The sequence below is a fragment of the Petaurus breviceps genome, unplaced genomic scaffold, assembly GCF_028583685.1.
Source record: "Petaurus breviceps papuanus isolate PSGF00001 unplaced genomic scaffold, PetGlider_PUasm1.0 189, whole genome shotgun sequence".
NCBI lineage: Eukaryota > Metazoa > Chordata > Mammalia > Diprotodontia > Petauridae > Petaurus > Petaurus breviceps.
This window is the reverse complement of record NW_027185809.1, coordinates 2,018,694-2,034,985: the sequence shown is the minus strand read 5'-3', so window position 1 is coordinate 2,034,985 and position 16,292 is coordinate 2,018,694. Positions and strand designations below refer to the sequence as shown.

General features: G+C 35.1%; 1 protein-coding gene across 1 annotated transcript in view; it reads left to right on the top strand.

Moving 5' to 3' along the window:
• LOC138164124 (protein TALPID3-like) overlaps window positions 1–15,558 on the top strand; it is a 79,136-nt gene extending 63,578 nt beyond the window's left edge. The window contains exons 21-26 of the mRNA XM_069091719.1: window positions 255–511; window positions 1,117–1,193; window positions 3,903–4,040; window positions 7,497–7,671; window positions 11,446–11,588; window positions 13,067–15,558. Of these exons, the coding sequence (XP_068947820.1) occupies window positions 255–511; window positions 1,117–1,193; window positions 3,903–4,040; window positions 7,497–7,671; window positions 11,446–11,588; window positions 13,067–13,174 (898 nt within the window). The 3' untranslated portion in view covers window positions 13,175–15,558. The remainder of the gene's footprint in view (window positions 1–254; window positions 512–1,116; window positions 1,194–3,902; window positions 4,041–7,496; window positions 7,672–11,445; window positions 11,589–13,066) is intronic.
• The last annotated feature ends 734 nt before the right edge of the window (window positions 15,559–16,292 follow it).

Here is a 16,292-nt window from a genome sequence, read left to right as displayed (position 1 = left end):
CTCAGTGAATGGTGTGACATTTGTATATTCTAACGTTCTTCTTTCAGTCGGTAAATAATTAGTTTTGGACAAAATTCCTTGTAAACCTTTGAATTTTAAAGAATGAAGATAATTTTATAGAGAAAAGCCTTTACAAAAGCTCAAATAATAATGCTATTCATAGATGTGTTTTTTAAAATAAATTTGTCCAGATGATTTCTGGACTAAAGTATCTAAAATGTGTCTTTTTTTGGTTTTGTTTTCTTGTTTTTTAGTGTAATGTCTGTGGCGTGCGATGAAGAACCTGAGAACTTGGTCTTACCTATTCCATCAACCATCCCCACTCCAGTCATCTTTAAATCATTTGCTGTTGAAGCACAAGCTCCTTCTCCAGTGCACACATCAAGTTCTGACCAGATGACACAAGAAAGCAGTTCAAGCTACATTATCACCACTGAGACAGAGACCCTTGAGAGACCCATTTCAGAGGGAGAGATTTTGTTTAGTTATGGACAGAAGATGGCTACAAGTGGTAAATTAATTTTCTACAAGTGATTTCACTGAACTGGCTAATGTGCATATACTCAAAATTATTTTTATAAATATTGATGTGCTGATATACTATCATGGCTTTTGTTCCCTTAATTAAAACCTATTTATTTTACTCTAATGTTGAAATCTTTTATATTCATTGGGCTCATCAGCTGAACTGCACTGTCATCAAAGGAATTTTGTTTCATTTTCAACAAGTACTGTATCAAAAATTGAGAATAATTTTCATGTGAATTGAAAATAATTGTGTAATTGTATTTGAGTAGAAGTTATTGTTCAGTTGTTTTTCAATTGTGTCCGACTCTTTCTGACCCCTTTTTAGGGTTTTCTTGGCAAAGATACTGTGGAGTGGTTTTCATTTCCTTCTCTAGTTCATTTTACGCATGAGGAAGCTTAGGAAAACAGGGTTAAGTGACTTGCTCAGGGTTACACAGCTAGTCTGAGGCTGAATTTGAACTCAGGTCTTCTCCTGACTCCAGGCCCAGAGCCATCTAACTGCTAATTAATAGTGTTGTGTTGTAAATTTAAATATGTAATTTGTTGTTATATATAAGGTTAAATTGTTTTCTGAATTTTAATTTCCAGATCAAGCAGATGGAGGACTGTTTTTAACCAACTTCAATGATAGTTTATCCAGTACTCTGCATGATGCTCATGAAATGGTAAGAAAATGATCATCTAGAACATTAGATTGTATGAATGAGGGACTTGTTGCTTAAATTTCTATCTTAGAGCAGATTTTTTTTATTTATCCAAAAACAGCATGTTAGACAAAATGTAGTAAAATATTTATTAAGAAATTTGAAATTTTCACAAATATTTCATTAATTCAGTCTTACTGAAACTGCTTAAGAACCATGCAATTTAAAATATATGAAAATCATTATTTAAAGTAAAATCAGAATGAGAAAATCATGAAAGAAAATGCATGACTGTCTCCTTTGCCACTATACCACTAGGCCTTTCCATTTGACTTAGAGCTGTGTTTCCACTTCCTGCTTCTTCCTCCGATGACAATGTGAGCTCCTTGAGAAGAAAATGCTGTTTGACTTTTCTTTTGTGCCCTTAGTGCTTTATACATGGTTAAGTACTTAATTCATGCTTTCCCATTCATTCATTCAGGATATGTTTTCTTGACTTGTTAGATCTAAGTTCAATAAAGTTATGGGACTCTATCTTATCTAAATTCTGTTTACCTTCAGTACTTAGCATAATGCTTCATACAGAGTAGGTATTTAGTTATTGTTTGTTGATTAAAGGGAATGAATGAGTTAACTTTAGTAGCTAGGCTATAACTTTAGCAACTGGACAATGTATAGGGTATATAATTTGAAAATTAAGCCGTCTTAAGGCACATTAAGAAATAAAATTTTAAACTGTACCGTCTTTAAATATTTTATATATATATGTGTATATATATATATATATATATATATATATATATATATATATATGTAATGAATGAATAGCCCAAAAGATTGTGTTTCTGTGTAATAAATAATCAGCTTATTAATTAGGCTAGCAAATAATAAAATGATGGTTAGTGGTCTCTCTTGGCAACCAAACCATGGAGATCTCTGAATGCTTCAATACTTTTGGAAAAGGATCTGCCCCTGAGAGGTGAAGATCAGCCCTGATTGGTGAACAGTTAATGATGGGGTGGACACATTAGCGAGGAAGTGGGCCAATTGAACTAAGGTCAATTTAGTTCCAAATCAGTTCCTTCTGCTGAGAATGTGACTTTATTATGACGCTCGGCCGTCTCCAGCAATCTGACAAAGGAGTCTATCTGTACTCAGACCACCCTCATTGGTTTTCTCCTTTATAAGCCGAGTCTCCCTGGACTCTAATAGAGGGATAAAATGACTTGATCCCCATGCTTTAAAACTGGAATGCACCTAGATTAGATTATGTTTACTCAATAGACCCTAGCTGGATGGGGTCCATTTCTAGATCTGGGAGCAGGAACCCTGAGGATTAGGCTATCTCATTTATCAGCCTTTTCTTTCAGATATGGACTGAATGACCTGCCAGGGCTGATCCCCGAATGAGGAAATAGAAAGGAAAAGCCTTAATCCTAATTTAATAATTGGTTATTAATATAATAGAAAAATATAATCATTTCATATGTTAAACATGATAAGTATAATGAATAAAAATAAATACTTCATCTCTCTTATTTGGTTTAACCAAGACAACATTCCTTCAAGATATAATTGATGTTTTTTTTTTTAAAGCAGTTGGGGTTAAGTAACTTGCCCAAGGTTACTCGGCGGCCAGTTTTTGTGTGTGGGTGTTAAGTATCTGAGGCTGGAACCGAACTCGGGTCCTCCCGACTCCAGGGCTGGCGCACTCACTTACTGCGCCACCTAGCCACCCCTATTAGTTGTTTTTTTAATAGCTATAGCTATAGTAAGAAACATTGCACAGAATTACTCCAGAATATTCTGGAGCGTGAAGGAAGAAAAGTACACGTAAGAAGCCAGTGGCAAGGCAGCAGAGCTTATTTTTTTAAATTGTGGAGCATATTTTATTATAACTATCAGTAAGAAGTATTTGAAACAGTGGATTATTGAAATAAATACTGTTAAAATAGTTTTCTTTTCCACATGCTCTAATGTCAAATACTTAGCTTTTACAATTTTTACCTATGAATTTTATTGCATAGCAATGTTAATTTTCATTTATTTTTTTCATTGTAAAGAGAATTATAGACCCCTTTCACTAAATATATCTGTCAAGCAAAAATCATATCTTTATTTGTATATGGGGACACCCTATATTAATATTTGGATTATTTAATTTTGTTGTGTCCCTATTCTCTGTTAAATGTGTGGTGAGGATCACCACATTGGACATAATTTGTAAAGTTTGTATATTTCATTCAAACCCTTTTAACTAGGAATGTGACTAATTTTGTTATTGTCTCCAATGTGAATAAAATCCAGTCAGTTTATTATGTAATTGATTTGAAACCAGATTGATTTTTTTTTTCTTTTCAATTACTGGTATCGCACCTCCCTCCCAAACTACTTTGACTTTAACTACTTTGTATTTATTTGTGTTTATTCTCTTCATATTTATTCTGGACATATTTACATATGTCTTTGTTGTCTTCCCCTTTGGAATGTAAGCTTCTTGTGAATAGGAATTATTTCATTCTTTGTATCCCCCATGTTTTAGCACAGTGTTTGGAATATAGTAAATGTTTAATAAATGCTTTTGGTCAATTAAATCAAAACTGAACTTCAACTAGAACTTTTTACTTTAATGTATAATGTGAAAATCATTTTAAAAGTAAAGGTAAGTAGGTATAAATATAAGTGTCTTTAGGTTATGATAATCCCCTGTCTTTGTTTCTCTTCTCTTAGGAAGATGATTCTCCTAGTGAAGGACAGGTGATGATGAAGAGACCCCATAAAGGATATCAAGAAGACATACTTTTCTCACTTCTTGCTAAATTAAACCAAGAACCATTAGATGCACAGCAAGTTGTCTACCATTCAGAAGTAATTTTTAGCATTCATTTCATTCTTAAAAGTAAAACTAGCATAGGTCCAATTTTTAATTCTGAAATAAAGTAACATCTCAATTTATCCAGAAATCAGTCTTGTCATAACCTCAAACTTTTAACTGAACTTGGAATCAAAATCCTAAGGATGAAAAGAGACTTATTCTAACACCCACATTTTAGAGATGAGGAAACTGAGGCACGTACAAATTAGGTGACTTATTCAGGCTTAGTTAGTGGCCAGGTTAAGATCTTTTGATCCAGGGCTCTTTTCATTTACTTTGACTTTCTTTGGCAACAAAAAAACCTTATCTAACATTCTAGGATTTCAAGAGTTAGAAGGGTTACCTAAGAAGCCATCTAGCTTATTCTGTAACTGAGGAAGAATTCTCTCCACAACATCCCTGACAAATGGGGTTCTGCAGTGATGGACTACCAAAGGTCTCTGAGGCAGCAAGAGGCTAGGACTGAATCAGATCAATGATCCTGTTACTTCACCATCTTTCACAAGACTTGCTCCATGATCATGATGACCCCCTGGAAGGAGCATGCATCTCCCTGTTTTGTGCCTTTATTAGTAATTAGAGCTTTGTTGAATAGTTTTTTTTTTCTATAGTTGCATCTATTAAAACATTTTGTGATTTTTACATAGTTATTGAGCTTATTTGCTTTTGCATGTTGTGTATCTGATCTGTTTCACTGATCAACCACTCTATTTCTTATTCGTACCAAATTGTTTTGATGGTTATGGCTAATAATTTGAGTTCTGGTACTGGTAGGCCCCCTTTCTTTCCATTTTTTTTCATTGATTCCCTTGGTATTCTTTACCTTTTGTTCTTCTAGATGAATTTTATTATTTTTCTAGCTTTTTAAGACTAATCCTTTGGTAGTTTGGTATGAAACTGCATAAATAATTTAATTTAGGGAGTATTGTTGTAGCATCATTGTTGACCAGACCTGTGATTTCATTAGTATAGAGAAGAGCTTCCTTACCAATGATGATTGGCACCTTCTTTACAATTTATAGTCTCATGTAGTTACTTGGAGGCACTGAGAGCCTTGATTGTAAGGCTTACATAGTCAAAATATGTCACATGCAAACCTTTTACCTATATCTCCTCGACATAAGTCCACCTCCATTTACTATACCATATTTGTAGGTAGTGAGATGATTGTATAAATATATGTTCAGAAATTTGGTGCTGGAAATCAACAAAACTGTGTAACTTTTGAACTATTTAACAAGTTTTATTTTATCTGAATTCCAAGGTTCTGTTGTGGGCTTTTTCCTTTTTCTAGATTCTTGCTTGGTTGATCATCTACTTACCAGTTGCCAAATCTTATTTTCTTTCTCTGCAACATATTTCATATATAGCCCCTTCTTTCCACTCACCAAGCCATCTTCCTAATTCACAGCTTTAATGCTTTTTGCCAGGACTACTGTAGTTGCCTTATAATTGGACTTCCTGCCTATGCCTTTTCCCAACCTTCACATAGCTGCAGAAGTGATTTTCCTTTGCTATTCCTATGTTACTTTTCTATTCAAAAAATTCCAATGGCTTCTTATTAGCTCTAGGATAAAATATAATAAAATAAAATTTCTTTGTTTGGAATGTAAAGGTCTTCAAAACTTATTTTTTCAGTCTTTTAACACGTAATCCTTTGCATGTACTATTCTCCAGTCATACTGACCTACTTTCTTTTTTTTTTTTTTTTTTTAAAGCATTCGGGGTTAAGTAACTTGCTCAAGGTTACACGGCCAGGTGTTTCTGGGTGGGTGCTAAGTGTCTGAGCCCAGGATTCGATCCCCAGGTCATCCCAACGCTGGAGCCGGTGCTCTTTCTCGCTGTGCTACCTGGCCGCCCCAGGACCTACTTTCTATTCCTCACACCTCTCCTGCTTTTATAGTGGCAGTCCCCTACATCTAGAATGTTCTTCCTCCTCACCTCTGCCTCTTAGAATCCCTGCCTTCCTTTAGGACTCAGAGTAAGCATCACCTCCTAAAGTAGTTCTCTCCCCCAGTCCCTTCCAGGCATTATGTGTCCCAGGTACATTCTAGAGCCTTTCTCTCTTGAGTCTATCTCCCATCTTCCCTGGATGAATCTTGTATGTATCGATTTATGTACTTGTTCCCTCCATTAGAATGTAAGCTTCTTGAAGGCAGGCGCTATTTTCTCCTCACCTCAGTACTTTGCCCAGTACCTTGCATTTATAAGTGCCAAGTCAATGTTTATTGAATGCTTATTGATTGATCTTTATGCACATGATTCCCTGGTCTATATCCAGCCTTAGTATCTCTCCTGTACTCCAGTTCCACTTCGTCAACTGTCTGTTACACATTTAGCACTGAATGCCCTACAGGCATTTCAAATTCAGTGTGTTCATAACACACTTATTACCTTTCACTCCAAACCCACCAATCTTCCTAATTCTATTATTTCTGTCAAAGGCATCACAGTTTGTACAGTAACCTTATTCATTTCACTATACCAGGTCAGTTGCAGACTCATAGATTTTGATTCTGTAGCCACCCTCCTGTTTAGACCATCATAAGCTCTGGCCTGGACACTTGCAATATCCATCTAAATTGGTGTCTTCTCCTTGTCTCTGCCCTCTTCAATCCACTTTCTGTATGTTTGCCAAAGTGATATTCCTAAAACGGAAGTCTGACCATATCACTGTTCTAACTCAGTGTACTCCAGGAGCCCTCTATTGCTTCTGTGATCAAATGAAAACGACTTTGTTTGACATCTGAAACCCTTCCTCGCTTAGCTCTGACCTACTTTTTCATCCTTATGCATCAGTCCCCTCGGGGGCAGCCAAACTACTCTCCTTCCCATTTTGCACACATGGCGTTCCTTCTTTTGCCTCTGTTCCCTTGCACAGGCTGCCCCCTCTTCCAGGAATGTTCTCTTCCTCAGCTCTATACCTTAGGATTCTTAGTTTCCTTTAAAGCTTAGCTAGTGACAGCTCCTGACTTTGAAATGCCCTTGTGTTTGTCTTGTACGTACTTATGCATCATGATGTTTCCCAGAGTCTAGTGTGCTTATTGAGAGCAGTTAGAGTTTTATCTTTGTCTTGGGGTCCCCAGCACTTAACACAGAGTAGGAGCTTAACAAATACTTCTTTATTGAGTATTTGGTTTGAACATTTGATGAAGTGACATAATAATAGCTATTTAACTTGCAAATAATAAGGTCCCAAAACAAGCTAGTTGTAAAGGTCTACTTTTTACTAGGTAGATACTTTCCAAATATGACCATTTTCTAAATTAGTCTTTTTTTTTAAAAATAGGACTATTTGGTTTAATAATTACTAAAATTTCAAACAGTATGATTGAAAATTGATGTTATTCTCTGTCAGAATCATAATGGACCTAGGTACCTCAGTATACATTTTTTATTTAGTTTGATATGATGGTTTGCATGATATATTTTTTCTGTTTCTTTAATAGGAATCTGAAAATAGTATAGAGGAACTTAGTGAAGGACAAAGACCCAGACTTCCAGCCACAAAGGAGAGTATCTTCATGGGGCATCATATGAACCAGCCTACTCTCATGTCTACAAAGTGTTTAGAACAAAAGAGTTATCATGGGCCATTGTTAAAGCAGTTTGACAAAACTACAGGTAGTAAAAACCAGGAGAGAAAATGCTTTTGCATCTCTGTATTCGGGATTGTGGGGGACAATTCTATGGTGGTAGAGATTATACAGATACAATTATATTACAACCCAAATAAGTTTAAAAGGAAAATATCCCCAAGCTCCAACCAGAATAGTTTTCTGCTGAAGATGATTTTGTCAGTCCATAAATATTTATTAAGTACCTACTACGTGTCAAATGCTATGCTGTGTTCTGAGGATAACAAAATGATCCAATCCTTGCCCTCAGGGAGCTTGTGGTCTTGCTCCTTGGAGATAGCATGCTTATAGATAGATATATGCAGAACACACACAGAATAGATACAGAATATCCTTAGTTAAGCCCTAGCAGCCATGTTAATGCAAAAGGTGATACATGAATTGCTGTCTTGAAGGAAAGCTGATTTTGAGAGGTGGAGGGAATATGTCTGAGTCGTGGGGAAAAGATAGTGCAAAGACACAGATGCAGAAGATGGATTGTCCTCTCAGAGGAATTACAAAGCAGTATGACTTGTAGATTGTGGGAAAGGGAGCCAGGAAAGGTAGAATGGGACCAGATTTGGAGAATGTTAAATGCCAGACAAAGGAGTTTATTGTTTATTCCTAATAGTAGTAGGGGCCACTGGAGCAATATAAAGTGGGAAAAGCCTTGAATTTTGAGCCGGAGGACCTGGGTAATCTCATTCCCATTACACGATCTTTCCAGCCACACATGTCCTTTTATGATGCTTTTTTCTTTGCCTCATAAGAGTCGTTTTATAGCATGTGTAACCCATGTACACTCACCATTCCCTTGCCAATTTTTTAAATTGTTTGCCTTTTTATTTCTTCTGAGATGGTTGCATCATGTAATCAGTGAGCATACACTATCACTGGGGGATTATTATATTGAAGAGCTAGACTTTTTTGTAAACCATGTGCAGCTTGACATCTTGGAAAGAGTTGTGTAGTTCTCCAAGTAAAATACAGCCCAATGTATTTATTCTTTTTTTTTTAAAGCTTTTACAAAGGACTATTTATTACCAACCTATAGTAAGAACAGAAGTATAACATTCTTCCTTCTTGTGTATCTGAGGGGCACACACTTTTATATCATCAGCTCATTCTCTGGGCAAAGTGGGCTCAAGCTCAAGTATGTGTTATTTGCTTCACAAAGTTTACTTCCAAAGGTGGTGTGACCAATGCATGAAGGAGCCTTTCTCTCTGTTACTGCTGCTGGGCTAGGTGGCTTGTGCTATTGATCCTTACCTTTTTGCTTTCAGAAAATTTCTGCCTGGGCTGTAGCTCCTGGTGGCTCACTGTCTTGATCTTTCAGAGCTCGCAAGGCCATAGCCATCTGCAGTTTCCTTCACTTTAAAGCAGAAAAGAATATACTTAACAGAGACAGAATTAAAAGCAAAACCATTTGGTCTCTCGTTCACATGGGCTCTGGATGAAAGAGAACGTGAGGCCCCTACTCTGTAAAGAGGGGTTAGATCTCCTTCTTCCAGGCCAGAGGGGGCCAGTGCCAAACCAGCATGTGCCCCTTTCCATTTTGGACCCTGCTCACTTTCACTGCTTGCCTAATACTCATTGATATAGTATATCAACTGGACACTTTTTGAGTCTGATGTTTTTCATACTCTTGTTTTTTAATATAAAATTAAAAAAAATTTTTATACTGTTGTGGTTGGCATTTGAGAATATTTTCCTTTTAAACTTTTTTGGATTGTAATATAATGGTATCTGTATAATCTCTAACATAACAGAATCATCCCCCACAACCCCAAATGTGTGGACATTTCTATCTACATGGTAGCATGGAAAAAGGATTGTACATGAAACTGCAGCTCTATTATGTACAGCTTTTCTGGGCATTTTTTTAAAAGTTGCCTTCATGAACCTCTTATTTTTAAATTTTTTTTTGCTGCCTCATCCTTATCTCTTTTTTCTCTCTGCCTTTCTCACACCTTCCCTAATTAGAAAAAAGAAAAAAAAAACCCAAACCCTTATAACACATTTATAGTTAAACAAAACAAATTCACACTTTAGCTATGTCTGAAAGTGTGTATTTTATTTTGCACCTTGAGGCCGTCATATCCATGTCAAGAAGTGGACAACATACTTCATCATCAGCCCTCTAGGATTGTGGTTGGTTATTACAATAATCAGAATTTTCGTGTGCTTCAGAGTTTTTTATTTCTGCATTGCTGCTATTAGCGTATGGTTCTCAAGTGTGCTTATTTCACTTGGTCAGTTCATTCTGGTTTTCCCAGACTTCTCTGAAGTTGTTGTCCCTTTTATAATTTCTTTCAGTCCAGTTATATTCTATTACGTTGTCATGTACCGGTTGGTTTAACCATTCCTCCATTGACGGATCCCCCAACCTCCACAGTCTCTAGTTCATTACTGCTATGAAAAGAACTGCTATATAAATGTTTCTGTATATGTGAGTTGCTTTTTTTTTCCTCTTTGATCTCCTTGAGGGTCTAGGCCTGGTAATGGTATCTCTAGGTCTAAGAGTATAGTGACTTCTGGGGATTCCAGGGGTTCCAGATTGCTCCCCAGAATGGTTAGACCAGGTCACAGGCCAGTCACGGACGCGTTAGCGTGCTTGTTTTCCCACATCTCCTTTGACATTTGCGTTTTCCTTTTTTTGTCGTCTTTGCCAATCAAGTGATTGTGCTTGCTTTATTTTGATTTCCTTATGACCTTTCAGGAACATGTCTATTAATTAAAATAAGGTATTACATATATTTGCTAAATGGAAAAGGAAATAATTCCTAGGCAAATTAAATAGTCAAAGCCCATAAATACTAAGTGAAAGGTATTATAATGTGAGAGCATATTATACTGGAAGAATGTTGTACTAAGAGTTGGATTGTAAGCCACGTATGATTTTTATATATCACTAATACTCAGGCTCAGTTTCCTTGTCTGAAAAAACGGGGAACGATAATTGCTTTACTTACCTCATAGGATTGTTGTGAAGCACATGTCAGTGAGGTAATGTGTCTGCAAGTGCTTTGTAATTTCTGAAATACTATAAGGTTTTATCATTCAACTTGGTTTGCTTCTGCTGTCATCCCTCTTTATATATTGGTATTTAGAATCCGAATGAGCATCAGTTTGGGTAAGAAAAGGAATCTCTCCATGATTTGGAGGAAGGTTTGAAGACAGACCAAAAGGACAATAATTTTATCAAATCAACTTAATACATTGTCTGCCATGTGCTTTTGAAGATAATACTCAAGGAATATTATACTGCTGACCTTAATGCAGTGATTAAAAAGAGATAGCAAGAATTGGGGAGAGTTCTATGAATCTACTAATTCATGAGGATCCCCCCTGATAATGACTCATACATATCTTTGACCATATGTTATTCACATTCTATGTGTTAGTTTTTGAAATAAGTTTTCAAAAGTGGGCATTCAAATCGAATGTGCAAAAATTACATGTTAATAATCTCAAATCTGTTGAATGATGCTTTTTATGTTTTAGTAGTCCAGACCCAGATTATTATTTCATTGTTATTATTTGCCATTTATTTAGTAAAAGCTATTTAATTCCTGAAATAATATTATAATTGTTGATATTTTGCACAAATATGTCAATGATTATTAAATATCCTTAATATAAAATGACCAAATAAAAATAAGATGACTTCTTATCCCTCATCTTAAGTTTGCTAGCCTTATAGTCAAATGGATTATTCTTTTTTGACAGTAATTTTTTTCATAATTTGCTTAAATTTATGTCCATGTATTTTTGATTCTAGGAGAATTTCATGAAGATTCATGTGTGAGTCATGGCCCAATGAGTTTGGGGGAACTAGATTTACAAGAGATTTCTAACATCCCTCTTCAGGCAACACAAATAAATGAGATTAAGTTGGCAGTTACACCTGAAGATCTTGCTCAGGTACCCAAAAAATAGCCTTTAGAATGAATTTGTTTGAAGAAATTTAAACTTTAAGCTAACAATTAGATCATAAAAAAGGTTATCTATAGTAATAATGACAATGATAATTCTGTTTGTTGTGGCAAAAGATTTTTTTAAAAGAACCAGGTTGTTGTCTTCAGTAATGTCAGCCTTTTAGATTTATTATTTTTGCATGATGAAAATGCTTGTCTGTGCAAGATATTATTTTGTGAATTCATTCAAAAATATTGCATGTCCATTATGAGCACAGGATTGTACTACCTTCTGAGGGTCATACAAAAGGAAGGTTAGAGAAGAAGCTGTAAGTCTTGGTCTTATGTGGGTTGCCACCTTTGTAGAATACTCACTTCAGCAGAAATATAGTAGCCACGATGTCTAAACTGCCAAAGGACAACCAAGCAAGGCTGAAGAAAAAGCAGCTCAGTAATAAACAGTTATCCTTCTGTAGCTAGATTTCTTTGGGGAGTGGGAGAAGATTATTCCTTTTACATGTTAATCTGTTCTCAAATTAACGCGATGCATCCTCCCTTGGAGAGGGAAAAATGTATGAGGGAAGGGTGCTGACAGATCCCTCCTATGGCCGACCAAGGGCACGTCTTCCTTTGGGAACATCTTCACTGAAGTGGAGCACACGTGGCTCATTTTGTGAAGCCAGAGCAAGACTGATCGTGATATCTGACTCACATGAAACTCTCAGAACTACAAAGAATCATCTAAAATGAACCTTAAAGAGCTTTGATCACGGCATCATGGCGCAAACTTGCCTGCCTTTCTTCCATCTGGCATTTTTCTTGGAGGATCAGATCTCAGTATGGGTAATAAGAATTTCACCCTTAAGTTGTCTTAGCATTCTGCTCTTCAACAGAGAGGTACATGCCACTGCTGGCATTGGTACACCTGAGTATGTGACTTAAACTCTTTGATCTTATAAAATTCCTGGGAAGGAATTATGATTGCTGGCAATTTCAGCTGCTAAGTAGGAAGATTCATAAAGAGAACGTTGATAAGAGGGTTGTACTGGGAAATAGGTGTGGATTGTGAAGATGGATCTGCTTTGGTTTAGGAGATAGTGTGTAGGGAAATGTATTAGAGGAAATGAAAATGTAGAGGTACCTCTGTATGGTAATAAGTGATTAGGTATTTCTTGTATGTAAGTGGTGATTTTTAGCATACAATACCATACAATGCAATTTGACTTTTCATATGAAAGGCATATTTAATTCAATATAGTGAAATCTTTAATCCTCAAACTCTCATTCTAGTCATTTATTACTTTCTCCTTATATTATATGTATCATATCTAATGAATAGAATTAAATTCCTTCTTTTTCCTTGCTCATTATCTGGTGAAAGTGCTAATAAATAAATGACCAAAAGACTGTATAGCTGTAGTTGAAGTAGTGTTTTTTAGAAATCAGTGTGAAACAGCAATATTCTGGTTTTTTTTTTTAATCTAGGGCAAGAAGAAGCAACATGAGGAAGTTCAGCCAATTGAGCGAAAGCCAGTGCAAGCCCGTATAATACGTGTGAAGAATAAATCAGAAGCTTCATTTTCACATCTTTGAAGTCATATTCTTCATTCATCTTTGTAATAGTCCATTACCAACTTTGGTACAGAATTAATATGTAATTAATTTTATGTGAACATGTTTTGCCATTTTAAGTTTAGATCTTATGATGTCTCAGTCTTGGTCAGTAAGCTTTTTTCATTCTTGGGAATAGCTTAAATAAAGAATATAATGTAGTTGATTATATACTTAAAAAATTAAATTACCAGTGCACATTCTAGCTATGGAGTTTTTTGTCTTAATTGCGCAAACTGACCACATGGGATATGTCCTTTTTATCATTTTGACTAGGTCATGGTAGTCATCCCTAATGAGATGGAATTTAATGAAGATAAAAGTAGGATTTTATATTTGGATTCAAGAATTCAATGGTGCAAGTATAGAATGAATGAAATGTGGAAGGATATTTCCTGTGAAAAGAATATTGTGATTTTGGTGGATGGAAAGCTCGATAAAAGTTAGCAGTATAGAATTTAGGAATCTGTTTCTCTCCACATATATGTGTGCACACACATAGCATATTTATATTTGAATATATGTGCACATGTATGTATCTCACATAAATCATACAATATAATATGCATTCATGTATACATGGATATGTATGTATATGTGCATGTAGATCACTTTTTGCTCAGTATTAATTCCAATGAGGAGAAGAAAACAAAGGAAGACCCCCTGCTGTTATGATTATTTTTCCTTTTCTTGCAGCTAGCATAGTATAGTATAAGTGTGTCAGGATCAGGAACTGTAGAGCTTAGGTCACTTCTCTGCTGTTAATTAGTTGTTTGACCTTGAGCAAATCATTTAACATGTGTGCTTCAGTTTTCTTATTTGTAAAATGAGGCCATTGATATTTATTTTGTCTACCTGATAGTGTTATTGTTAGAAATGGATAATTAAACAGACATTTCCCGAAACACAAAATGCCCTGTGTAGATGAGCGAGTTTTGTTGTTTTATTATTGTAATATCCCTGAGTGTTAGTGACCAGGGACAAGCTAACTGTGAAAAGGTATTCAGCCTTTTGGAAGTGTAAATACCCTTTTATTATCAACATTTTCTGGAAGGCTATTTCAGCTTTACCATTAATTTTTCTACAATTAAAATTCCTCTAATCCTTGAATCAATTAAATATTTATTGAATTTTTAAGTGCTCACAGGATTCACTTTGTAGCATTCTAGCTACCTTAAAATTTGTAAATGACTGTGATTCTTATTTGACAACGTGTAATGCCTTTATTGTGTTTATATCACCTTAATTCTTGTCTTCTTTCTGTTTACATTCTTTATTAATACCAACAATGAATCATATTCCTTTATTCAGTAAGCAATTAAGCACCTATTATGTATAAAGCATTGACAGGTTCCTCACCCTTGTTAACTACACTATACAGATACGAAGACAAAAATGAAAGACTCTTGGCTCAAGGAGATTATATTTTATTGGGAGAAATATATATGCACATTCAAATACAGAAAATTAATTACAAAGATATATTTAAAGAAGATAACTAGTAATTTCCTGGTGGCAGTGCATTAGTACCATATTTCATTGCATAATTGTCATACCCCCTTTTCTCAGTCTAGAAATTGGTTTATAACCTTTTATTCCATAATTATTGAATGGCATAATTCTTCATTATGCTGCTTAAAAGGTAAACAGATCATCACTGTGACCTGATCATCACTATTGATATGTGGATATGCATTTCTCTCTCCCTCATTGTGAGCCTGGAGCCTAGAATTCTCAGTGCACCTGCATTTGTCTGTGTGTAAACAAATAGTTAAATACCACTTGCCATTTCTACAATGAATGGATGATGGAGCAGTGATCATCAGTTGATGCCAGCTGGAAGTATTAAGCACCCTTCCTTGCAACTGATATGCATGTGGGTAATTAAGAGTTGGGATCTTATACCACAGAAAACAGTCATCAAAAGCTTCAAAAAGTTGGGAGTTTCGAAAGCACTAGCTGTGTTTGAAGATGATGCACTGTGGCAGACCGATGAAGTAAACACATTTGATATGAGTGGGGCTGAGGATGGTGCATGAGATAATGAAACCAATGATGGTGGCTCAGAAACTTCTGAAATAGATTAAATTTTATAAGTCTGTGCTTTGAACTCTGTAGTAAATGTTCTCAAGTGTAATATTTCAACTCTTCTGCACAAATCAATAACAACTAATGTGTTAAATTTATTTTTCAGACTGGAAAAATGTTCACTAAACTATCATGAAGAAATGATGTATGTTCATTTCAGACTATTCAATTTTAACATATTCGTGAATTTTCTGTGAATCCTAATCTTGTACTAAAGACAACCTAGTAATAAATGATTTTTAAGTAACACTGACACAATTTATAAAAGCTTCACATAATTGTCACACTTCACCTTTTGACAAAATTGCCATAAAATCTGTGATGATTATGCAGTGAAATATGGTAACTAGGAAAGAGATTCTTAACCTAAAATGGTGTCATGGCACTTCCTTTAACAATATGATGAAACCTATGGGCTCTTTCTCAGAATAATGTTTTAAAATGCACAAAATTAAATGTATACAGTTAGAAAGGAAATCAATTATATAGAAATTAATTTATCAAATTTAAGTTTGCAGATCCTAAGGTAAGAAACCCTGAATGAGGGAGATAAGGATAAATTTATTTTAAGACAGTGGTTTCCAAACTCTAGTATAGGAGCATAACTCTTCATATAAAAACATTATTGTGCTTCCTTTTACCTTTCTCACAAAACAATCCATGGAAATAATTCTTTCTCATATTCTATTCAAATAAAATGAAGAATTTAGTGTATCTTTTGGAACAATACACAAATCATAATATACAATAAAGATAATGTAACAGACATTTTAAAATAATAATTGCATTATTACTAATGTTATAGATGAACTTTTTTTTGTCTAAAGACTTTTTTTTGCATTACTTTTTTTCCCCAAATGCTTTATAAACTTCTGATTTACATCATTCATTACACCAGATTTTGAGTTACAAATTTTCTCCCTGTTTTTCCCCTACCCACAACCCTAAAATAGCAGTCCCACAGGATAACCCCTCCTCCAATCTGCTCTCTCTCATATTTTCTCCCATACCC